The 26,123-nt window shown below is 41.3% G+C and overlaps 1 protein-coding gene across 3 annotated transcripts in view; it reads left to right on the top strand.

The window, feature by feature from the left end:
• MTMR7 (myotubularin related protein 7) overlaps window positions 1-26,123 on the top strand; it is a 119,470-nt gene that overhangs the window by 82,034 nt on the left and 11,313 nt on the right. For all 3 annotated transcript variants that reach the window (XM_031014053.3, XM_055349131.2, XM_055349132.2), the window contains 4 exons: window positions 2,961-3,093; window positions 20,874-20,983; window positions 22,637-22,762; window positions 24,924-24,973. In XM_031014053.3, coding sequence (XP_030869913.2) covers window positions 2,961-3,093; window positions 20,874-20,983; window positions 22,637-22,762; window positions 24,924-24,973 — 419 coding nt within the window. The remainder of the gene's footprint in view (window positions 1-2,960; window positions 3,094-20,873; window positions 20,984-22,636; window positions 22,763-24,923; window positions 24,974-26,123) is intronic.

Here is a 26,123-nt window from a genome sequence, read left to right as displayed (position 1 = left end):
AGGGTTCAGCTTTTGCTACATTATCATGATAGGTCCTGTAAAAAAGGTGGAGATCCTAAGAAATTACACTTCAGCTGGTAGATGAAATATTGCCACCTTCTGTTCATTCTGAGAAGTGCACATTGATGTTCGGGAGGTTATTTGTGTTGCTGCTTTGCTTTTAAGGGAGATTACCAATCAGTTCTCCCAGATCGAGGATAATCAGCTATTTCATAATGTGTACATGGAGTCTTAATTATAGATTAAAATAATATTTTAATTTGTGTTTATGTTTAAAAAATCTATTCCACATTCTAACTTTTGTAGACTGTGTAGTCTGTCTCTCTTTTTTTTTGTATCTCTGCCTGGGATAACCCTCCTGTCCCTTGTGGGTGAAGGAGGAGAATGGTCAGTAACATGGGGTCTCGCTCTGTCACCTAGGCTGGAGTACAGTGGCACGATCACAGCTCACTGCAGCCTTGACCTCCCAGGCTCAAGCAGTCCTCCCACCTCTGCCTCCCAAGTAGGTGGGACTAGTCACATGCCACCATGTCTGGCTAATTTTTGCATTTTTTTGTAGAAATGGGGATTTGCCATGTTGCGCAGGCTGATCTTGAACTCCTGAGCTCAAGAGATCTGCCCACCTCTGCCTCCCAGAATGCTGGAATTACAGGCATGAGCCACTGTGCCTGGCTGGTTTTTCTTTCTTATGCTTTTTAAAAGAGTATCTCTGTGGTATGTGGTGAATAGGCTTAACTTGAATTAGTCAAGATACAGCATAAACGTAAGGTTCATGTCAGGTAAGGATACTTGCAAGTCTCCTATTAATTCTATTTATGACGCTTGTTATAAAGGATAAACCAACATCTTTGAAAAATAATTATACAGAGCAGTGATATTTTATAATAGTTTTGGAAGAATAATGTCTCTAGGTAATTTTACAAAAGATTTCCCTTTAAAATATTTATACTTTTTAAAGTGTGAACATAAGTTGTCTTAAAATGCATTATTTTAATATTTTTTCTTGATTAAGGCCAAACTCTTTATTCTCGTAGCATGCCTGGGAGAAAGATGACACCCTTTTGTAGATGGGAACAGTGTCTTGAGGGGCTGATGTGGCTCAGCTGATGTCACATAAGCCAAGTCATGGAACAGGGCTGCTATTGAAATGTGAGGTGTCTGCCAGCCTGGGCCCCTATGGCAATGGCTTATCCTCTGCTGTTTTTTTCACTTCTAATATACTTTATTTCTATTATTTCAATTACAAACTTCATATATGCTCTCGGTATCAATGAAAGATTACAGGGGCATCCAAAGTAGTACTGATGGCATTGTCCTGTCGCCTGCCATGCTGTCTTTCTGCTGTAATTGCTGCCAAATTGGTACCGTTTTCTATACATTTTTATTCTCCTTGATAAACATGCAAAAACTTAAATACATATCTATAAGTTGGTTTTATAAAAATGGATGATTGTATGAATATTATTCTGTAGCTTACTCTTTTCACTTGTCATGGGCCAATGCCAAGTCTATGCACAGAGGGTCCCTGACTTAATGGTTCGACCTATATGATTTTCTGGCTTTTTACAATGGTGCAAAAGCAATAGACATTCAGAAACTGTACTTCTCTTGTGATGCTGGGCAGCAGCAGCGGCAGCAGCTCCCAGTCTGCCATGCACTTTTGACTTACGGCATTTTCAACTTACAATGGGCTCATCATGATATAACCCCATCGTAAGCCTCAGAGCATCTGTCTGTCTGCTGTGTGATCTGTGCCCTCCTTCTTGGTCACTGCTCGCAGGTCAGGGCATGATAAACCATCGTGTATCCTGTCATTGTCCTATTGAGATAGTCATGGGTTTTCAGCTTTTTTCAATAAACATTCTTGTGCATCTGTTTTTATGTGCTGGTACTTTTAATTTTGTCAGACTTTTAGGAGATCTATGTCAAAGAACATATGTGTCTTTAACTTTAAACTTAGCTCTTTTAGCTTTTAAAAAGTACTATTGTGCACTGTGCTTTTAAAAGCAGATATTTTTCCTGGTGGTGAGTTCTCAGCGTAGGTTCTCTGCCTGGGTTAGCCCTCCTGTCCTTGGTGGGTGGGTGGAGGAGAATGGTCAGCGAATGCTGTTTTCTAGGATGTGATGACCTGCTTAATAAAATAGCAAGAATGTTTACACATTCTAGAAACCGATGCATTTCCCAGCTAAAGTAGGACTTGTCCCCTTCTTGATTTTAGCCACGCAGGCTAGGACAGTGTTTGGATTTAATAAATTTCTTCAGATACCACTGTGACTTAACCTAGTTTGCACTTGGAGACCCCAACTTCTCATATGCAAAATTATAATAATGAAAGTGATCAAAAAGCCCAATAGATCTCTAGATTTAAATAAGGTGGCTGGTGGAAATGTCTCTGGAGACTTGGTTGCATTCCCTCTCTTCATTTTATTCAGTAATTCCTGCTCAAGGTTTCAATGGGCATCTGAGGGATCTTGTGGGCAAATTAGAATGATGCAACCATTCCTATTTGATAACATGTTTACTGGCAATCTAATACTAGAAGATATAATAATGTATAGAGCCTTATTTTGACAGCTGTTTCTGCTGATATTCTTCTGCCAACCTACCGGTTATGTGTGGTATTAAATTGGACTACTTGGTTCCATCACAGAATGCCACATTCAGTTTGGCATCTCTGACGGGGACTGCAAGTGACATCTCCAGAAGGGTTTATCAGTAGACTGCTTTCCAGCTAAGAAAATGTGACCCACACCGACAAATTCATGCTGTTGAATATAAGCTCAGCAGGAGTGCCTGAAGCTATGTAGTTCAGTACAAGGTTGCAGTGATTCAAATGAGTGTATTATGTTTCCGTACATCATTCTGAATGCTTTGATTGGGTATCCATGAAATGTTTTGGTTGTTTCATCATTGTTTCATCAATGTAATTGATGACTGTTCTGTTTTGCTGACCACTGCAGCTTAATGCAATGGCAAATCGTGCTGCAGGGAAAGGCTATGAGAATGAAGACAATTATTCCAATATCAAGTTTCAGTTTATCGGGATAGAGAACATCCATGTCATGAGGAACAGTCTGCAGAAAATGCTGGAAGGTAAACCATTTCCTTATGCACAGCATTAAAATGCAGTTAAGTATTTTGATGCCAGAAGGGAATAAGATAGTCTTGATTTTAAAATGTTTTTACATAGGTGTGGTAATTTGGGAAGAATATCATGTTACAGTGGCTTTTTAAACACTTAAGAACCTTTCTCTTATTTGTAAGCATCACTGTGATGTGGTTTTGTCACTTGGTGGTTAGCAGTCAGGGACTCTACAATGGTACTTAACATCTAAGGTCAAAGTGCACAGGGATATTTTTGTTTCTTCCTCATAGTGTTAGTTTGATCCACATTCAAGGCCATTTAGGAATAAGGCAATCCTACATTTAAAGCAATAACCAACCATTCCTGTATGGAGATCAGGCTCAAAAACTGTATCCTTGGTGAATGGCCATTCGAAGGGAGAATATTGGAGGAGCTGACCCTCATTTAGAAACAGCAGCCACCGCAGTACACATGCATGTAACCTCCCGCCACCTCCACACACACTTCGACATATATGGCGAACACGACAAGACACGTACCCACAGACTTATATACTCGTGTGGACAGGAAATTAAAGAGATGGATTATGTAATAGAGAAGAGTTATTCATGTGGCCAACCAGCCATATGCTGATGAGCAGAAATTCTGCATTTCAAGCAAAACCAGCTTAGTCTGCTGCTTCTGCTCCTTGTGATCACAGTGGCCCCAAGAGGAATCTGTCGCTGTAGTCTACCACTTCCGGCTCTGCGAACTGGGAAAAGACAGAGGATGCAGAAACCATGGCCTTGTGCCTTGGCTGTCCATGCAGTGTCTGCGCTTCTGGGGAAAGCCCTGGAGAGCTGGAGCTGGGAGCCCGGGAAGTGGGCTGTCTTGATTGGAAATGCAGGCTCTGGAATGAAGAGGGACAAATAAGGTGCTGAATTATTTTTTCCAGGAATCCACGTTTGCTCTCAGTTACTTAAGCCGTTCTTCGTTTAATCAGAACACCCTAACGTTGGGGTTGGAGAAATCTGAGTGTCACAAACAGGCCTAATTTCCATTCTGTTTCCTGGACTTTCTGGTTCATCTCAGTCATTATGAAACTTTGAACACATCAGTTAACTTGTTTGGGGCTCCATTACCTGCTGCAGAATGACAGGATTAGACCAATACTTTCTATGGGTCTTCCAGCTGTGACAGTTTGATGCCCCTCTTTAGCAGAAATCCCTTCCTACATCTGAAAACATCTCAGCCCCAGAGCCATTTCCATCTTCTGTACATAGTTGGCAGTCAGTCTCTCAGGTCACAGTGACAATACCTGACATTGTCTGAGGTCACAGTGATCATACCCTGGGCATGATTATTTGAGCAGCTTCAACTTTTGGAGATTATCATGCAGAGTTTGGCTGTTCCTGCTACAAACTATGTTTTTTAAGTGTTGAAAAATTGGACTACTTGGTACTGTTATTGGAAAGGCAGTCTGACTTTAGTCTGAAGACTGTTCATCATTTATCAGGATCCTTAAGTTATTTAAATTTTTTATTCAGTCATTTCATTAAGATGACCTGGGGAACATAAATATTCTTCTATGCAGAAAGTTGCTCCTACCAGTGCTGATAGCATACACATTTGGCTTTTGTTTTTAAATGGGTAATTCTTTGGTTTCTCGTCAGGAACCATTTCTCCTGCCCTTATGCCTGTGGTCTGACACTACTGTTTTCTAAAGAACATGCAAACTGACCAAGTTCTGGAGGGTAGCTGTTTCATAAGGGAACATGGTGCTTTCACATAACTTTTCCAGCTACGTGCAGTGCAGTAGGCTAGGATATCTTTCTGGATGCCTGTACGTGGTCTTGACCAATGTTTGACTATCTGTTTTTACCGAGTAAATTATAAACCATTGCGGAGGCTGAGCTGATGATGAAGTGTTGCAATCAGACCCACCTTCTAAGGCTTTTCCTCCTTCAAACAGCTATCCTTGGCATCAAAGAGATATGAAGGTTCATACTACTGGTCAGTTGGTAGGCAGAGGAATGAATGATGCGTTTCATTCATGATTATTATTTTCTGAATTATTTTTTACTATTGTTATAGATATAATCAGAATAGATTCTGAATAACAGAAAAGTAAAATTGTTTGCATTCTGGTTTCAAACAGCTTTCTGTGAGCAAGAGCTGCAAGGTATTTCATCAGAAACTGAAATCTAGGACCAAGTTCACATCCTGTGTAGGTCCTCTATAGAGATGATTTAATTTTAACTTCCATTTGTAAGTCTCAACCAAACTATTTTTGTGCGATCTGTATTTCCTAAGGAGAGAAAATGATGCCTTTCAGTCACATAGCAAGCAATTTTGTTATTTAATGAAGTGATTTTCACAATAGTTTCCCTTTTGATAATATAGATACTGGCTTTTCCCTCAAGTAATAAGAGGATACCCTGTATTTTCTTTTTTTATTTAAAATTTTTAAGTTCTGGGGTATGTGCAGGATGTACATAGGTGAACGTGTGCCATGATGGTTTGCTGCACCTGCCAACCCATCATCTAACTGTTAAGCCTAGCAGGCATTAGCTACTTTTCCTAATGCTCTCCCTCCACTCCCCCACCCCCGCCAACAGGCCCCAATGTGTGTCATTCCCCTACGTGTGTCCATGTGTTCTCATTGTTCAGCTTCCACTTTTAAGTGAGAACATGTAGTGCTTGGTTTTCTGTTCCTGAGTTAGTTTACTGAGGATGATGGCTTCCAGCTCCATCCATTAAAACAGTCCGTAGAAGAGCCTGGAATAGTCCCTTTCAAGGCCAGCCTATTATTATCAGCAGAGGTGGAGCTTTTACCTCTTAGGCATCCTGGGTGTTGGGGAGGAAGTGGTGAAGAGGAAGGTGGAAAGGTGCATGGAGTTACTTGCATCTCTCCACTTGTTGAGGGTGTGCCCCATTGGGACACCTCTTCATATCTGCCCTGAAGGTCAGCAGGCACTGATAGGAAAGACGCAACAGGGACATCTTCCTCCTCTTCCAATCAACTTGCCATCTTTCGGAGGTCACCTAGAAAATTTCACTTTCACCCCACGAGTAGCTTTGTGCCTGCCGACCTTCCACATGACTGTTAGATTAATACTGTTGGTCATTGTGTCACTGACCACTTATTCATCAATGTATTCATTAAACTAAAAATTGAGCAACTGCTCTTTGCCACACTTCATAAGTATTTTCATTTAAATGATTGTATGAGATTTTCACAACAGTTGTGTGCAGTATGTGGTATTATCTGTACTGTATAGATGAAAAAGCATAATTTTTTAAAACAGTAAACAGTAAGTTGAAATAAACATGTAGATAAACATGTACATTTGCTCTGGTAATTAGAGAAATGTAAGTTAAAACCTCAAAGTACCATTTGCCACCCAATTTTTTACAAATTAAGATATTCACTACTCAAAAGAATGTGGTAAAACTAGTGCTCTAAATATTTATCGTATTATTTAAATTGGCTTAGACAGACATAATATATTTGGTTTAGAGATAGTTTTTTTTACCAGGTTTCTTCCGCTTAGGGACTAATCCAAAATACGTTTTTAAAAAATAAAGATACAGGAAGGGCATGGAGGCTCATGCCTATAATCCCAGCACTTTGGGAGGCTGAGACATTGAGGATCACTTGAGCCACAGGAGTTTGAGACCAGCCTGGGCAACACAGTGAGACCCTGTCTCTACAGAAAGTTTAGAAAATAAAAAAAATCAACCAGGCGTGGTGGTGTGTGCCTGTACCCCAGCTGCTCAGGAAGCTGATGTGGGAGGATCACTTGGGCTTGGGAGGGTGAGGCTGCAGTAAGCCATGATCGTGCCACTGGACTCCAGCCTGGGTGACAAAGAGTTAGGCCCTGTCTCAAAAATAAAATAAGATATAGACATGCCTATGTTGATAGTAGTGTTTTATTTATAATAGTAGAATATTGGAAGCTGAGTGAATGTCTAACAGTAGTAGACTGATTAATTTTACTTCACCTTCTTGATAGAAAAGTTTGCATCCATGAAAAATACTAAATGTGAAGACTATATGTACTAACATGGGAGAATATGTATAATGTAAGTGAAAAATTCAGGTCGTAAAATTGCTTGCATATTCTTATTCACTATACAATAAATCATATGTCTGAAGAAAGACTAGGAGAGCATGTCCAGAATGGTCACTGCATTACCACGGAAAGATAAGACTGATGTTATTCCCTTTTTCCCTCTTTATTTACAAAATACTTGCTATGGTCGGTATATTCCTTTTTTAAAAAATGATATTTATTATCTCATGGTTTCTGTAGGGCAGGAGTCTGGATGTGTCTCAAGCATAAATGGGAACTCAGGGACCCTCCTAGCATCTTTCAAGGCTGCAGTCAAAGTGGCAGCTGGGCTGCATTCTCATCAGGAATTTTGAACAGGGAAGAACCTACTTCCAAGCACTTATGGTTGTTGGCAGAATTCAGCTGAGGTCCCCACATGTTGGCTGTTCACAGCATGGCAGCCTGTTTCTTCAAGGCCAGTGGGAGTGCCTCTCTCCAGTTACAGAGTCTGGTGTATTACACTTTTACATTGTCTTTTAAAAACATCCTTTCCAGTCTCATGTTACAAAGCAGTATTTTAACCTAGCACTTTTTATCATATTACAGTGATCCTTGTTGAGTAGTGATTCTCATGTAAGACAAACTCACAGCTTGTGACCACAAGGATCATTACATGAACTGCAAGGATCATTATAACCACCTCACATAGTAATGAAGATACGTTTATGGAAGGCTTACTATGTATTGGACACGGTTCAGATTTTTAAGCTGTATTTACTCAAGTAAACCTCATTGAAGTTGTTGTTGCTACTCTTATCTTCATTTTACGCATGAGGAAATTGAGGCACAGAGCCTGAGAAACCTGTTTCAGCTCAAAATAGTAAGTGGTAGAACCACCATTTTTACCTACTTAATGTGAGTGCAGATGCCTCACTCTTAACCACTAGGCTTTTCTGCCTCTCGAGGTAGTGGGTTGGTATGGAAGGTGCCCTGGCCTCAGTGTGTGAAGTCCTAGGTTTGGGTTCTTGATCGAGTCTCTGCGTAAACTTCAACAAATCTCATTTTCTGTATTTGTAAAGCAATGTAAGCAACATATCTTCCCCATTTTAATTCATGATCATTAAAAGGATTTCTTGCAAACTATAAAGTGCTTTCCAATGTAAGGTGGGTATGCTTTCTCTTGGGAAGCAATAATGCATTTGAAAATAAGCACTCAATGAAATGGATACGTTGATGGGCTGTAGGTGAATTCAGTCAGCCAGGCAAGTATTTGGTAGGCCCCATGCCTTCCTATGGGTACCTTTGCTGAATTTCTTTATTCAAAAGACATGGAGTAAGAGCACAGTTTTCAGAAGCGTTTGTCTCGTGATAGGGTCTGTGTGCAATCAGCGCACGTTCATCAAAAATGATTTAATAAACAAGACATAGGCCTTTGGGTATTTTCTCAGCAAGTTGTTCTGCGGACTTGCAAATCTTAGCCTGACAGTGGAGCAGGGGAAGTGAGCCCAGAGCGTGTGGGACGCAGGCCCCGCGTCAGCTCAGGCATGTGGGCGATCGTACGGTCAGGGACTGAATGAAAGGGGGCCAAGCAGATCCATTCTAAAAGACTGGAATCTTTTTAGCAGGCCTCAAAATAGAACCACTTAAAAAAATATTCCCTGACGTGATGGGCATTGACTGTGGAGAATGTTTTGTGGCAAAGTCAGGTGGCCCTAGAGATGATACCCGATCTGTTCTTCCACGCAAAGGTTTTGAGGCCTGATTGATTGAAATCTTCATTCGGTGTGGAAAGGATGGTTGGAGGTAGAGCACTTGGAGTTGTCGTGGGAGGCACCATCGTGGTGGGTATGACGGTCACATGTTGGATGCCTGCTCTAGTCTCCCTGCCAAGGTGCCTTGGAGGCAGTCTAAAGCGAACAGCCCCAGACACACCCAGCTCCAGTGGTTTCTCTGAAGTAGTTCTCTCTGCTTGGAGAGGAGAGGTTGTGGCTGTCGGTTCCGGTGTCCCTTTTGCTCGACACATTCTTCCGTACCTCATGTCTTTATGGAGTGCTGGCTAATTCAACCTTGAGGAAATGGAAGATGGATTCAGCCCTTTGTAGATATTGCAAATTTAAGCTTTTCATTTAAAAGTATTTCTTTTATCACATTGCCTGCAAATTTATGCTGTGAAATTCTACCAGATGTGAGCTAATGAAAAGCTGTAAAGGTTGGTCCTTCTCCAGCTTTCTGTAGTCTCAGTTTTTAGCCATTATTAATTTCCTCAGATTACTTAGCTATTGGAGGAGATAACCAATAATAACCTGAAAATCTAGTCATTTCTTTCTCAAAATTTGGCACCTTGGCCTAGGTTTCCACATAGAAAACCCATTTTCCCATTAAAGTGGAAATAGGTCGCTCTACCTGGAAATAGCAGTTTGTATGGCCTTTTAACAAGTGTTCTGCTAGACCAGCAGCCTGTCAGGCTTCACTGGCTATTGACATGGTCATTTAGAAGAAGGAAATGGATCAAGTATGTGTGCTTTTGCCTCTCTGGTGTTGTATGAGGATTTCAAACACAGCTGCTCAGGTGCTGGATGGGATCTGCCCATCTGGACCGTCAAACACTAAGCGCAGAGGCAGAGGCTAGAGGAAGAGCATGGATGCATGTGCAGTGGAATGGATTCCAGCTCAGTTATTTACTGGCTATGTAACCATGGATGGCCTGGGAAACCTCTTGAAGCCACTGTTTCCAATCTGAAAATCGAGAGTGCATCTACCCTGTAGGGTAGATTATGCAGAGCCTCAGGCACAATACCTGCTTGTAGTAAGTACTTAACACACAGGAGCCGGGACAGTTATCGCAGACGCTCATCTATTCATCAGACAGTTACTGAGAGTGTTCTATATGCCAGGCATTGGATAGATAAGTGCTTCCTTCATTTATTCTGAAAGAAGTAACCAATTTTGACCTAGAGCAGAAATCATGGCAGGAAGGAAAGATCATGCTTGTTTATTAGTGATGTCACTGAGGGCCTTCCCTGGGTAAGTCACATTGAATGTTTTAACTGGATGTCAAAGCCAAAGCGTTTGACATTATCAAAGGGACAAAAGAAAAGAAGGTTATTTAATGAGAGAATAGTAGTTATATTTCTCCCAGCGATGCTTTATTTTGCAGTTCACTGAGACAATTCAAAGATTAATTTTAAAATGTTCACCCTCAGAATTATTGTTCTGTTAACCAAGATGGCAGATTTTCAGAGAACTAGGAGAGCTTCAGAATGAGTGCTTGTAGAAGAAAGTGTAGCCCATCAAACTCAAGACAGTTGTGGCTAATGTTAGTGATAAAAGGAGCTTTTTCCATAAGGCTCTAGGTGGGGTTTGGCAGTTCGATATTTGCTTGCCAGTGACAATACAGTCTCAAAGTTCATAGGAGTGTTGGTCCTGGAAGCTTTCTCAGCTGGCATGAGGTGTGTGGAATGACCCCCCACCCCTGCGGCCTCTGCTGCAAGTGCTGCTCATTTTACCACTTGAGTTACTGGCAGCCACCATCTCAGTCTTCCGGGATTCCTGGCCTCCTCTCTAGTGCCGGCCACTTTACATCCACGCCGGACTTTCCAGCCTCTCAACACCCCATCTTTTCCCAGTCTCGACTTCTCTTGTGCCATTTGCTTTGAGATCCCCATTAGATTTTAGCATCCCTTAAACCCTACCTTCAGTTTGATTCCTGTTCATCCTGGCTCAGTTTGTATATTGACTTTTAATTATTCTCTATTTTTTAGTGAAAATAATATGGAAAGTGGAGTCAAGGGATGTAGATTTCGACCCCAGTGTATTTGCTGTGTTGCTAGCATCTGAGCCCATTACTCCTTAATAAATCAAGATAATTCTGTTGGCTGGGTGTGGTGGCTCATACCTGTAATCTCAGCACTTTGGGAGGCTGAGGCGGGCGGATAACCTGAGGTCAGGAGTTTGAGACCTGCTGTCCAACATGGTGAAACCCCATCTCTACTGAAAATACAAAAATTATCTGGGCGTGGTGGTGTATGCCTGTAGTCCCAGCTACTTAGGAGGCTGAGGCAGGAGAATTGCTTGAATCTGGGAGGTGGAGGTTACAGTGAGCCGAGATCACACCACTGCACTCCAGCCTGGGCGACAGAGCAAGACTGTCTCAAAAAAAAAAAAAAAAAAAAAAAAAAAAAGATAATTCTATCCACTGTAGATGGGAGGTTGTGAAGGTTCATTAAGATGAAAGCACCAAGCCCCATTATTTACATACGGCAGATGTAACAGAAATGGGCACACACATACATATATTTTTAAAATAAGAGAGAGGGTCTCCCTGTGTTGTCCAGGCTGAAGTGCAGTGATGCAACTGTAGCTCACAGCAGCCTCTGACTCCTGGGCTCAAGTGATCCTCCTGCCTCACCCTCCTGAGTATCTGGGACTACAGGCGTGCACCTCCACACACAGCTAATTTTTTATTTTTATTTTCTGTAGAGATGGAGTCTTGCTACATTACCCAGGTTGATCTTGAACTCCTGGGCTCAAGCAGTCCTACTGCCTTGGCCTCCCAAAGTTCTGGGATTACAGGCACGACCCAATGTGCCCAGCCACATGTTTTTTATTTGTTGCAAAGTTTTACACACCTCTGCAGTTAATATTCACTTTTCCTTACCACGTGTTAAACCTAGGATAGTACAGGTTACCATCATACACTGTGAATTTGTCTTTAGACACAAAAATTCACATTCATAAATACTAATAGCACATTATTCTATGAACTTGCTGCTTGATTTTCTTTAGGCCATTGGTAAATAGTATTCTGGAACATATGGTGATGAGCTTGTGTAGCCTAAACACTTCGATCGTACAGGCCATAATAAAGTCCTCTTTGAATGGCTTCACCTGGTGGATGTTCAGTGGAGGGACATTATCATCATTTTGCCAGTTCTCTGAAGTCTTATGGATCTTGGCTTCATGACTCCAAAATGGGAAAAGGACAGAGCCAACATTGGCAGAACTCAGACAAGTGCTGGGCTGGTAATCAAGGGAGGGCCATATATGTCTCAACTTCAGATCTCAGGGTACAAGAAAGACCAGCCCCACAGGGTTCAAATGGAGACTTTTTTTGCACCCTCTCTGACCCCACCCAGCAATTGCATAGGAGAAAATAAGAGTGGTATAGGAAATACCTAAGGCAGATTATCTGAGGCTTATTTTCTTCTAAGTAAATTCCACATTTGCAGAGGTCCTAAAATTATATCTGTTGTCTTTGCTTTTTTATTTTTTTACTGTAGCTTATATATGTTTGTGACATGTAGTTGTCCTTTTATATAAAACAAATATCACTAGACCTGGGCATGAAACTCTGGATTAGTAAGCCCCGTTCTCTGCAATTTGTGGCATATGTCTCTGATGTCAGCTGAAATGAACTTTGTTCAGCAAAATGGTTTGTAAATATTGGTTTGGGTTTGGCAACAAGAGTGAACAAATAAGTATTTCTGCCTTATCCTGAGTTTATCCAAACAAACCCAACAGTTTTATATTTAAAAATCCAGGTGCTAATCGCTTTGGTCTCAAGTGTATCCCCATCTGCCCATGTCTATTAATCATCTGCAGACCTCTTTGCTTTTCACACTGCCACTCAGCACACAGGGGAAGAAAACACCCTCTCAGTGGTTAACTTTGCTTGAGAAACTGGTGGGGTTATTTTACTTAGCACATGCAATGTTAATGCTCCTGAAAACAGAAATGTTGAACAAGAAGCCTTGTTAGTGCTGACATGGTGAGAGCCACAGCAGCCTGTCCCATTGCTGAGAGCTAACTGGACAGAGAAGCGTGGGGACATTCTCTCTGGCAGGACATTCTAGGGCCTGGTCCTGTGGCCATCCATTCCTCTCTTGCTGTTGGCACAGGCCATTTCCAGGTTAGCTGGCAAGCCCGGTATCTTTATTTTTAAACTTGCAGTCATTTCCATGCCTTGTGGGAAGAGAAGGTGGTGAAAAGGATCTTTTGTTCCTGGGCTAAGCGTCAGAGCTTGGATGCCAAGGTATTCTTCAGGCCCCCTGAACTTATAATCAATGAGAATGCTAACTAGCCCTAAGCCCTATAATAACAACTGGAAAGTTTGGCCTGTTCAGTGAAAAAAAGACTGCAAGGGAATGTTATCTATGGAAGGCTTGGAGGAATCAGTTGCATCCTGAGACTTCACGCAGTGGAATGTGTATATTTTAGGATTAAGTTGAACACTCTGGGGCATGGCCTGGGGTTGGACAGAAAGCCCAAACAGCAGGCGCCCAGGGAGTGGTGAGAGCTCATGGAGGGTGCTGGAATTTGCCATGCTTTCCACTGGGCCTTGTTTCAGGGCCGTGTGCACAGGCAGAAGTGAGCCTGATGCTTGGAGGGCCTGTCCGGTATTGCTGGGCACTGTCACAAGGCATCAGATCTCCAGACGGGCCGAGCTTGCTCAGTTTTAACTCGGGGCTGGCATTTGGCCTTTGCATCAGATTGTGCTGTCTTCCAGTTGGGTCCATGCACCCCTGAGTTCACAGGAAGACTTTTTGAATTGCACCCTGGATACATTACTTTATGGAAATTGGCTTCTAGATCATCAACTTCTGTATGTTCTCCTTACTACGATTACATGACCTGCCTCTCACAATGCTCCTGGGGCCAGCTTTAAGCCATCTCTCCCTTCTCAGCTCCCTTCCTAATTGCCTTGTTGCCACCTTACAAAAAAAAACATACCCTTTACCACACCCTCAGTCTTGCTATGATGCATCATCTCAGGGTGTGTGAGGGAATATGTAGTTTCATATTTTATTTTAGAGGTACATGTGCAAAAATGTGTGAAGACTTCTGATCAGATTCAGTTTCCTTGAGCAATCTAAGTCAATACTGTGCATAGAAGTAAAATGCAAGACACAAGTGCAGAAAACATTTGGAATTTCAAACTTTCTGGTGGCCACATTAAAAGTAAAAAGAAAATTTCATGTTATGTAAATATATGTATTTATATTATTAATTTTCATAATGTATTTTATTTAACCCAGTCTATCCCAAAGGTTATTTCAACGTTATCAGTATAAAAAGCTAGTAATGAAGTGTTTTTGCATTTTTTGTGTGTAGCATGCCTTTAAAATTTGATTCATATTTTACACTTATAGCATATCTGTCTCAATTCTGATCAGACATATTTCAAGTGTGTCGTAGCCACATGTGACTAGTGAGTCCTGTATTAGGGGAGCACTGTTGTAAGTGATAGAAAGCACAGCCTTTAAGCTGATGGTATTTGGGAACCAAGATTGGTTCCTGCTGAATTATGAAAAAAAAAACCAACCTGAGGTTGAGAGGCATTAATTAAGAGCCAGACTGGAGCCAGACTGGAGCCTCGTCTCACCACGTATCCATCAGCTGGGAGATGCTGGACAAGCACTTAGCCTCTGTTTGCATTGGTTTCCACAATCAAGAATGAGAATAATAAGTGCCTTCCTCAGAATGATTATTTGAGGATTGAAAAGCTAAAGCTAATCTATATAAAGCATAGTGTCTGGTACCTGGTATGTTAGTGTTACTATTATTATTATTATTTCTGGTAAAACCCACCAAGGTAGCCATGGTGTGGTGGCAAAAACTCTGGGTTTGTCTCTCAGAAGACTTGCATTTGAGGTGTCTTTCTGCTATTGATCACTTTGTGCCTTAACTTTTCGGAGCTTCAGCGTTGACATGTTTGAGTGAGTCTAACACCTCCTTCCTCCCAGGACACCCCTGCTGGAGACACAGATAATACAATGTGTATCATAGCTACCATTTTCGGGAATCTTCTTTATGCCAATGTAATGCTTATTGGTATTATTTCATCTTCACAACTGTTTGAGGAAGGTGTTTTTATCCCCATTTTATATTTGAAGAGGCTCAGTAACTAGCCCAGGTTACCATGTTGAGCATGGGCAGAGCTGGAGTTTGAGTGCAGCTGTGTCTGCCTCTGAAGCCCTTAAACATTGCTACGTGCTATTGCCCATGCGTATATCATGATTATTACTCAGACGTACAGTTTAGTTCACATAATACTAAAATCTAAGTTAAACAAGGAGGCCCTCCTATTTCCCCAAGATGGCAGAGTAAGCTAATGTGAAATCCCTGCTGTTAAAAACATCTGGAAGTGTCGGTGAGTTTGATCAGGGAAGCAGGACAATGAGCAGTGCTCTGGAAAAGGGGCCTTGTTTTCAGGAGACGTTGGAGATGTGAGGGTGCAGAGCTGGGTGCCTGGAAGAGCAGAGGACGAGTCACTGGTGAAGGCCTGCAGCAGGGGCTGGAGAGGATGCCTGTGGAGGCTGCTTCTCCTGTGTCAGGTGTCCCTGGGGGCCACAGAACTGGCCTTCAGAGGCAGGGGAGTGAGGACAGATTGAAGTGGGCAGGGAGAGCTTCATCAGCTGCCACTTCACGTCACCTTCCAAACATGCAAAATACCTGTAGCAGACCCTAACCTGGAACCATCCAGACAAGAGAATCTCAGGAAACCTGGCTGTGAATTAGCCGACACGATGTGGTAGGACCCCACTGCAGTGGCCAACAGCGATTCCTCCTGGAACCACAGGAAGAGTGAGTCCAGACCCATCGGGAACACTATCCGTTATGTTTGTGGGAGCCGTCCATCCTCCTGCTGCAGTTCCAGTAACCTAAAGCCTGTTCCAGATGACTGTTCTATCATATCGGGTTCTTGGGGTGCTCATCCTGTATCTTTTTTCCTCTGCCTGCTAGCCATTATCATGAGCGCTGTTCACTGGTGTGCTGTAAACTTGTCTTCAGTCCAGCTTTTTCTGTGGACTCCACAGAATTGTGGAAGCATTGCTCCTAAGCAGCATTTGGTGTATGTCTGCTGGGTGTCTGTGGGATTCCCAGCCCAAGCATGATAATTCCTTATCTTGGGGGCTTCCGTGCATAAGGAAGGTGTGTTTGGATCCCAAACATGTGTGAGACTAGGCCCAGGGTTTCAGCATCTCAGGAGAGATTTTTGTTTTCCTCATGCAGGGTCCAGGCAGAGACTGGCTTCCCATTATCATCCTGAGTGAATGAGTGGAATTTTTTTAACAGCTCAGTTTGATGTAGGGAATCTCAGTTCCAGCTTCTGCCTTGCACAGACCCAAAGTAATTTCTTGTTTCTGTTCCAGTTAAACACAACATATAATAACTTACCCACTTCCTCCTGACTTCCCACTAAAATGAGAATGAAGTGGAAAAAAAGGCAAAAATACAGAAGGACGGGAGATTGAAAGAGGAGGTCATGGAAACAAAAATATAAAAGCTGCAAAATAAATGGATGAGTGATAAGTAATGCCACAGACTAGAAAAAAAAGCTGCAATTTATGGCGGAAGTATGAGAAACCCCAAAGAAAGCTAAATAGAAGTGCAGATCCTTAGACAATCTCTGGAATTCGAGCCATCAGGTATCTCTGAAACGAGTGGTAGCTGATTGTTTGCACAAGAAGCAGTTCACTGGGTCCCAGCCTCCTTCCTCCCCTGCACTGCCTAGTGAAGCCTCTTTCCACACTTCCACAAGAGAAGATGGTGATACACTTTCTGGAAAGTCAACCTTTCTGGAAACGTTGACCGCAGGGACTCTGGGATCAGGAGTACCAGGCAAAGCTGGAAGAGGGGATGGGGAATTCCAGGCCAAAAACAGGGGTTAAGTGAAAGTGTAAGTATGGAAGAATGAGACCCATGGTTACTGCCCCAGCTGTCCTCTTAGGACATTGGCATCCAACGTGATGCACTCAGGTGTTCAGAAGATTCCATGCCGGGGCCTACAAACATCGAAGACAAAGGACTTGCAGATGTTACGTTGGCCAAATCCCCCATAGCAAAGCCTGGCAGCTAAGAAAGCCTGCCCATGCACACAGCACACGGCACACGGCACTGCCAGCCAGCATCCTGTGTCTTGCTCTTACATGTGAATGGATAGGCAAAAATTAGCAGAAAACTGAGGAAAGCTCAACATGCAGGACAGAGACCACACCCCCACAACGCACACACATATAAGCAAGCAAATTCTAAAAAGTCTAGAAAACAACATTCAATTCGGAGAAGAAAACAAAAACTGCCACTAATATTCTTAGAGAAATATTATAAGATTGGCAAAACTTAAAGCATCAGCATTACCAAGTATTAGTTGGGATATGGGAAAAGGAACTTTCCCAACCTACTGGTGAGAGCATAAACCACTGCAGCCCTTTTCAAGAGCAATTTGGCAGTAGAGTCATCCCTCAGTATCCAAGGAGAATTGTTTCCAGCACCCCCACCCCAGCCCCCATAGATTCTCAAATCCACACACGCAGAAGTCCCTTACATAATAACATGGTGTATTTGCATATAACCTATGCACATCCTCCCATATATTTAAAATCATCTCTAGATTACTTGCAATACTTAATACATTGTAGGTGCTGTGTAAATAGTCGTTACACTGGATTGGTTTTCTATTACCATTATTTTTTGTTGTATTATTTTTATTTTTTTCAAATATTTGTGCTCTGTGGTTGGTTGACTCCAAGGATGTGGAACCCGAGAATACAGAGGGCCAACTGTACATGATAGAGCTGAAGATTTAGGAACTCTATGACCCAGCCCATTTCACTTATAGAAATCCAGGTACAGGGAGACTTTCCACAAGGAGACTGTAGAAAGATTTGTTTTTTTTTTACTGTACTGTTTGTAAATATTGAAAAAGAGGGAACAACTGTCAACAGTAGGGGGATGGATAAATAATTTAAGATATAGAGTGGAATATTATATAGCTGTTAAAATTAATGAAATTTATTTACATAATATGGATATCTAAAAAAAGTTGGATAAAAATTGCAGACTATAATATATATGTAAATTTTAATACCTATAAAATATATATATTATTTGAGAATAATAGTAATAAGGGCTAACATAAATAATAACACTTTGATACAGAGGCTATTATTACCATTTTACAGTTGAGGAAACTGAAGCACAGAGAGGCTAAGTAATCTGCCCAAGCCCACATAGCTAGTATGTAAGTAGTGAAAGGACAAAAAGTTCTTGGGAATATTAACAATCTTCAAAGGAAAGAAGCAGGATGACACGAAAACATGAGACTTTATTTGTAACTTTATTTTTTAGAGATAGGATCTGGCTCTGTCATCACCCAGGATGGAGTGCAGTGGCAAGATCATAGCTCACTGCAGCCTCAAACTCCTGGGTTGAAGTGATCCTCTCAACTCAGCCTCCCAAGTAGCTGGGACAATAGGCATGTGCCACTCAGTCTCACTCATTTTTTCTCTTTTTTATAGAGACTGAGTCTCACTACTTTATATAGGCTGTTCTTGAACCCCTTGACTCAAATGATCCTTCTGACTTGGCCTCTCAAAGTGCTGGGATTACAGGTGTGAGGCACTGTGCCTAGCCTTTTTTCTGTTTTGTTTTTTTTTCTTAAGAGACATCTGGAGCAGTTGTGGCCAGTCTGGATGTCTGTTACATTATCATGTTTTTAAAGACTTTTTGTTTTTTAAGAGCAGTTTTAGATTCACAGCAAAATTGAGCAGAAGGTACGGAGAGTCCCAACGAGCCCTGCCTGCACACTTGCACAGCCACCTCCATTATTCACATCCCCGACGGAGTGGTACATTGTTGTCATCAGTGCACCTACACTGGCACATCAGTATCACTCAAAGTCCACTGTACGGTTCCCTCTTGCTGTTGGACATTCTGTGGGTTTTGACAAATGTTTAATAATACATGTAACCACTGTCATAGTGGACAGAATAGTTTTCTGCCCTAAACATTCTTGTGCCCCACCTATTTATTTCTCTCACAACCCTAACCCCTGGCAGCCACTGATTTTTTTTTACTGTCTCCATAGTTTTGCCTTTTCTAGGAGGTTATATAGTTGACATCATATAATATGTAGCCTTTTCAAGGAAAAGTTGGCTTCTTTACCTTAGCACTGTGCATTGAACTTCCCTCTGTGTCTTTTCATAGCTCATCTCCTTTTATCACTGAATAGTATTTCATTGTCAGGACATATTACATTTTAATCTTTATATGTTTAAATATTGTATAACTTTTAATGATTAAAACTGTAAGCTTGGGAACTCTCAGCCCACGGCTGACTACCCAGGGCTACAGGGCTAATATATAGCCATAGATTCTGTGAATCATTGTGTGTATTTTTCACTGGCCTTCCACTAAGCACCCTCTCCTTTACCATTCTGCATGCACTTTATCAGACACATAGTGTCTTCCTGCCTGTGATGCTGGGCCTGAGGTGTGGAAGGGGCAACACTGACCTTAGAAAGGTAGTGCTCTGAACCAGAACGAATTCAAAGGGCTGTCCCTTCACCGACTGCATATCAGGTCTTCAGAGCTGTGCTTCTAGCTCAGGGCAGGCATTTGGAAGGAAGATTTTGGAATCTTGCCTGAACATATTCATAATATGTTTTTCTTAGGTTGGGTGTTTTGCTGGGAATTTTGGTGTTACTTCCTTCAACACTGTTGTCATCTATGACTCAGAATTTAACTACTTGTGCTTTTTTGTGTGTGGCTTTTATGCTGCAGGAAATCACAGTGAATCCTCTTATCTGCATTCTTGGAGGCAGGGCATCTGATAAATTAATACTTTTGTTAATGCTGCTATGTGACCCATATGCACAGTGCTTTCAAAGAGTTCACAAAGTTGAATCTGGGGGTTTATAGAGTTGGAAGGATATAATTTATACACCTTCCCCATTTTAAAAATGAAGAAATTGAGGCTCAGAGACTGGAATAACATGTGCAAGACTACACAGCTCATTGCCCATGGAGTTGGGGGTAGAAAAATGGGCTCCCTTTTCCCTATGTGTGTTTACTGCATCACAGAGAACAATAAAATAAAAAGAAATCTATGATTTCTTGGTTGAATTTCATTGGTTGATTGATGAGACTCCTCAATAGGGCTTTATAGGTCTAAACCTCCACTTGGGATTGCAGTATTGGTGATATGTCCTCAGAACACTAGCTCTGAAGCTTTTTAACGCTTTACGTTAAATAAAAGACGCTCCTGAGGTGAAAGTTGGTGGTTTATGATATTATAGAGGTGTTTATACACCTGCCTTAGTTGTGTAAATATAGATACCACTGGGATCCTACGTTTTCTTCATTTTCACTCAAAGGGAAAGCCTCTACCCTGATGCTCTAGAATTGGATCAGAGGCATATGTGTTATTTTTAAGCTTACAGGCCTTACTCCCATTGGGTGGGGGTTATTGGCAAGAGGAGTTTGATCATTTTCATTTAAGAAATTTAGAATCGCTCTGTCTTGTGTTTTTACAACAGTCCTAATCTGAAGTGGTTGGGTGATGGAAACTTCTAAGTGGGTAGGTGCTACACTTAGTTATATGATTTTTTTCCTCATAGCACTCCCAATTCATATTCCTTAGTGGCCCATTTTTAATTATTTTGCTGGAAAAGCAAATATATATTTTCTGCCAGAACTCTTAATGATTTTCATTAATATTAGGATTTAAACCTTACATATATATATAATACTTGTAAACAAGTGCAGCATTCCCTGTGACCAAAGAAGGTAGAAAAGCCTTACTTGAAATGGTTCCATAGAATCAAGTTTAGTAAACGTGGGTATTTATTTTGACTTAAGTCTTCCAGAAAATACCTATTACAACAAAAGAATCAAACTACCTATAAAACATGATCATATGTAAAATGAGAGAGTACCTTAATTTTGCTTTTATAACATGATTTATCTTGCAGTGTGTGAACTTAAATCTCCCTCCATGAGTGATTTCCTGTGGGGTCTGGAGAACTCTGGCTGGTTAAGGCACATTAAAGCCATAATGGATGCAGGAATCTTCATTGCAAAGGTATGCAATTGCAGAGAAAATAAATTAAGGGACAGATGAGCAAACCACTGACTTCAAAATGGGTATCCCTCTGCCATAGGCTTCCCTGTCTTAAGCTGCACTGCACTCTCTGGGTAGCCAGCTTTGTAGAGCTCCATATAGTTTGTGCACTGAAGATGTGATTTTGCGAAAGAATACAATGCTTAGCTGATAGTATGTCAGCACTGTGATCAAATGGTAAAATATTTCCAGAGTATTCTCTTCCATTAGGCTTAATCCTGGATGGAGGAAAGAATTTTCTGTAGAATACAACCAAATATGAGTTACTTCAGTGATGGGGCTTGGGGCTTACATCCAGTAGAGCCTTCTTTTTAGTCATGGCATAAGCAAAAGTCATGTTCCTGTAGCTGGAAGGTAGAGTCCATTCTGCCATAGGAAAATGTTGCTGCAGCTTTCATATAAGCTGTTTTAGAATGCAATGTCTTTTGTGTTGTTCAGTTTTTTTAAAGAAATAAATTCCTTGGATTTATACCTAAAGAGAACCATATCTTCCCTGATGCCATGGTATGTTCCCTGTTTTGAGGTAATCATTTATTCAAGAAATCTTTATTTAGTGCCAGGTACTATTCTAGATTTTACAGATGTGATGTGAATAAGGCAGATCAAGTCTCTTCCCTCACAGAGCTTACATTCTGCTGTGGGAGACAGAGAATTTTTTTTTTTTTTTTTTTTTTTTCCGAGAGGGAGTCTCGCTCTGTCACCCAGGCTGGAGTGCAGTGGCACGATCTCAGCTCACTGCAACCTCTGCCTCCCAGGTTCAAGCGATTTTTCTGTCTCAGCCTCCTAAGTAGCTGGAATTACTGGCACGCGCCACTATGCCTGGCTAATTTTTGTATTTTTAGTAGAGACGGGGATTCACCATGTTGGTCAGGCTGGTCACGGACTCCTGACCTCAGGTGATCCACCCGCCACGGCCTCCCAAAGTGCTGGGATTACATGCGTGAGCCACTGCCTCCAGCTGAGACAGAGTATTAACAAACTAATAAAATTAGAATTTTAGGTAGTGATAAATGCTATGATGAAATCTCTCCCATGTTTCCCAGCGTATGTTAACTGCCAAGATATTTAGTAAAAAATGATGTGCATTTGCAATAGCAAATAGATATTCTTTTCTTACTGGAGATTTTCTGGTGTCATTTTTACTTTTGTTTTTTCCTTTCCTCAACCTTGTATCCATTACTTGACTCTTACCTTTTATTTATAACTTCATAGGTCTGTAATTTATAACTTTTTTGCCTTTTCCTTTTTGGAAATGGTTGGGGCCAGTAGCAACTCCAGAATTTCAGTAAAGCTTAATGTGGAAACTCAGAGGGGAGGGAAGAGGGTTGAAGGTCCGTTTGCATAGGACGAATGCTTATATTTAGTAGGTACATGCGCTTATTGGAGATGACTTGAGTGGTGGCTTCTGGATAGAATGGGAAGGGAAAGCTTTAGCTGCCAGCACCAGGCCACTCTGGCTCTGCCCTAATTAGGGGGGGCCCTAAATAGACGAATGGACAGGTGTTTCGTTTTGGCTGTTTCTTTCTGTAAATATAGTCAAACCTGGCTGTGATGAGAGGTTCTGCCTTTTTACAGCCATTCTTTGTGACTCTTTGCGGATCGTGTGTTTTCTAGGCAGTGTCAGAGGAAGGGGCAAGTGTGCTTGTTCACTGTTCTGATGGCTGGGACAGGACCGCTCAGGTGTGCTCGGTGGCAAGCCTGCTGCTGGACCCTCACTACCGGACTCTGAAGGGCTTCATGGTGAGTGTGGCCACTGGGCGATTCCCACAGGCGGTGCCTTGACCAGGAATGGACCCCTGTTTTTACAACTACTGGCAACTGCTGTTTTCTTGCCACCATTACTTTTCTTTTAGTAGCTCAGCAAGATTAAAGGGGAAGAGATCAGATAGGCTTGGAATAAAGAGATGAATTTCTGGGATATTGAAACCATTTCAAGTCAATGCTACTGAATGAGTTTTGGGGCAAATATAAAATATATTTGGTAGTTTGTAAGACAATTTTATATATCATTTGCTCATAAGTATTTCAAGTTTGAGGTAAAGTGAACATGTAACAGAAGACTTTTTAGAAAAAATATTTTGGGAAAAAATTTTCTATATCGTGTATGCCAAAAGTCCTTGGTAGGAAAAACTGTTTTCACTTCCAGGGTATGTTTTTTAAGTAGTCCTTCACACCCCTGGATGAGAATGCTGAAAATTTCACAGCCTTTTGTTGTTGTTGTTCTTTGCTGAAATGACGAGTATATCCTGTAGAGTTTGAGCTTTTTAGGTGGGCATCAAATGTAACGTGTTGCTTTCAACTACAGAGTATTGTATATAGTTGCCTGGGATGGTGAAGTTTTCACTAATCTGGTATAAGTTCCTTAAAATGAATTAACCTCTTAACCATGATTTGGTAGAAAGTGCTTCAGTGAATCATGAATCCGTGCTACAGAAGATGCTGATAAAGGAGTCCTAATGGAATATCTTTACTGCTGGGTCTCCATTATTGAGTAATATCAGCAACACCCTCGGACAAGAGCGAAGAGGCAGGCTCCCTCTCTGGGATGTTTTTCTTTTTTTGGAAGTGTCTGAGAACTTCCAATTACCTGTGATAGCACTGACACCTCAAAGTGATACTCTTGCTTCAGATCTCTGCTGGACTGAGGACAGGAGGGCTGGATTGCGTCATTTGCATTTGGAGAGTAAAGAGGTTGCCAGTCACACACTGCCCTTAGGCTCTTCTCCTGCACACATCCTTTTCCATCATCAACTCGTTCTCATTGTGCCCCATTAAACTTATAACCCAAAGAAAATGTCTCGAGTTGTCAAGAACAGACTTCCACTAGTTCATATTTCTTTGTAAGGGGAAATCTCTGGCCACTTTAAAGCATTGAGGATATTGATCAGACTATCCATATTACTTGACTGAACAATTTTTAAAATCCAGGCTGGGTGTGGTGGCTCACACCTGTAATCCCAGCATTTTGGGAGGTTAAGGAGGGAGGATTGCTGGAGCCCCAGAGTTTGAGACCAGCCTGGGTAACATGGTGAGACCTCGTCTCTACAAAAAAATTAAAAAAACATTAGCCAGGTGTGGTAGAGCCCACCTGTGGTCCCAGCTACTTGGGCTGAGGTGGGAGGATCGCTCGAGCTTAGGAGGTCAAGGGTGTAGTGAGCCATGATCTCATCACTGCACTCCAGCCTACGTGGCTGAGTGAGATCCTGTCTCAAAAATAAATTTTAAAATATAAAACAATATAAAATACAAAACCAAAATAAATATTTAAAAATAATAATCTGGACTGCCTCAGACTTAGAAATTCATGTTAACCCTAATTTCAAAGCAGGCTGAAGCTTTGAATATACCCCAAACACCATCATTTTAGAATTCTTACAATGTGTAGAAAAGATCACTGAAAAACTTCCCAATTGTTTTTGTAAAGAGGTTGGTAATTTACATTACACTGAGAGGCAGCATCACACATTGGTTGAGATAGGGTTTGAAGTGGAGAGAGCTGGGCTGTGAAGTGGTGTCTCCTTCCTAGTAGCATGATCTTGGGCGAATATGAAACCTCTTTCCTTCAGTTTCCCCTTCTAAAAGAGTGAGAATACCTATCCTACAGTTAGAGATCATACGTAAAGCAATGTGAACAGTGCCTGGCACATAGGAAGCATTCAGCGGGTGGGGTTCCTGCATTTTTATACATCCATTTCCACTCACTGTTCCTATGGATGACCTTCAACTTTGCCTTTGCCATGTGCATCTCTATATGGGTGGATAATGCCTGTTCATGCATTTGCAGGTTACTCGAGGATGGGGACTTCTGCAAGTGCCTCTGAATTCCTCAACATTATTGGTTGTGTGGTCTCTTATTTTTCGTTTGCTTCTCTCCAAGATATTTGTATTCTTTCTTGTGTAGGTATTAATTGAAAAGGACTGGATTTCCTTTGGTCATAAGTTTAATCACCGGTAAGTAATATTTAAGACTGTTTTGAATGTTTAGAATAAAAGCACTGTTTCTGAAAATTTCAATTGAATATTTAGGGGAAAATCGTCTTGTTTTTTAAGAGTTTGTGTCTCTTATTCAGAATGCTTAAATTTTGTTGTATATGTCATATCATAGATAAATGAAGTTATAACTGATTCCTCTTGGTAACAGTTGGGCAGAACTAACTAATGTTAACTTGTTCTAGAAGAGACAGAGAATGCTTGTTCATTGTCTTAGTGAGGATCAGCCTTCCCTTCCTCCTTCCATTTGCATGTGACTTACTAAATTATTCCATTTTAGAAGTCCAGAGATTCACTTTAGTCTGCAAGTTGTGAACTGCCCGTGAACAGTTTCTCTTTGATCTTCTATAGTCCTAAGGCATTTGTATCGGAGTGCAGTTTGTCCCAGATGTCTCTGGAGTGGTGATGAAGGCTTCAGAACCAGACATATCCAACTCCAGATCCAGGCCATGGTATTCACTGTCTGGCCTTGGACATCTGTGCTGTCTGACCTTGGCCATCTGTGCTGTCTGACCTTTGGTCTCTCATCTGTGGAATGAGGATGCCGAAGCTGTTGTTTTGGGAGTCACCAGCCTCCTTTTGTCAGTGTTGATGATGCCTGTATTGTGTTCTGGCGTTCTCTACTCTTTGAATCTTAAACGGTATAGCTGTACTTAGTTTAGTCTTTGGTGATAAAATTTAAATTTAGGCAGCAAGTTTCATTAGTTTGATGTATATTTTCAGTTTTACTGTGTTTTCTTAAAATTCTAAATGCATGCAACTGCTCAAGTATATTTTTGTAGTTTTTTGCTTTTAGCATTAATTGATCACTAATTCTGTGATTTTCAGGAATTCTATTTTTCTAATTTTTTCCAGGAAAGCATAGGAATTCCATTTACAAATGAGAAAATTAAAGCCCTCAGTTAGATAAACTTCTTAACATGGCATTATTTTCAGTTTGGGGTTCTATTAATATTACATGCTAGGCAGTTAGGATCTCCAAGATAGGAGACAGATGACAGAGAGAATATGGAAATGACTGAAGATCAGCTAGATAATTGTTTGATAAGGAAAAAATACATTAATATTAGGCAACCTTTTTTTTTTGATTTTCAGTAAAGTTTATTTTGAA

Source organism: Gorilla gorilla, chromosome 7, assembly GCF_029281585.2.
Source record: "Gorilla gorilla gorilla isolate KB3781 chromosome 7, NHGRI_mGorGor1-v2.1_pri, whole genome shotgun sequence".
NCBI lineage: Eukaryota > Metazoa > Chordata > Mammalia > Primates > Hominidae > Gorilla > Gorilla gorilla.
This window is presented reverse-complemented; position numbering and strand designations above follow the sequence as displayed.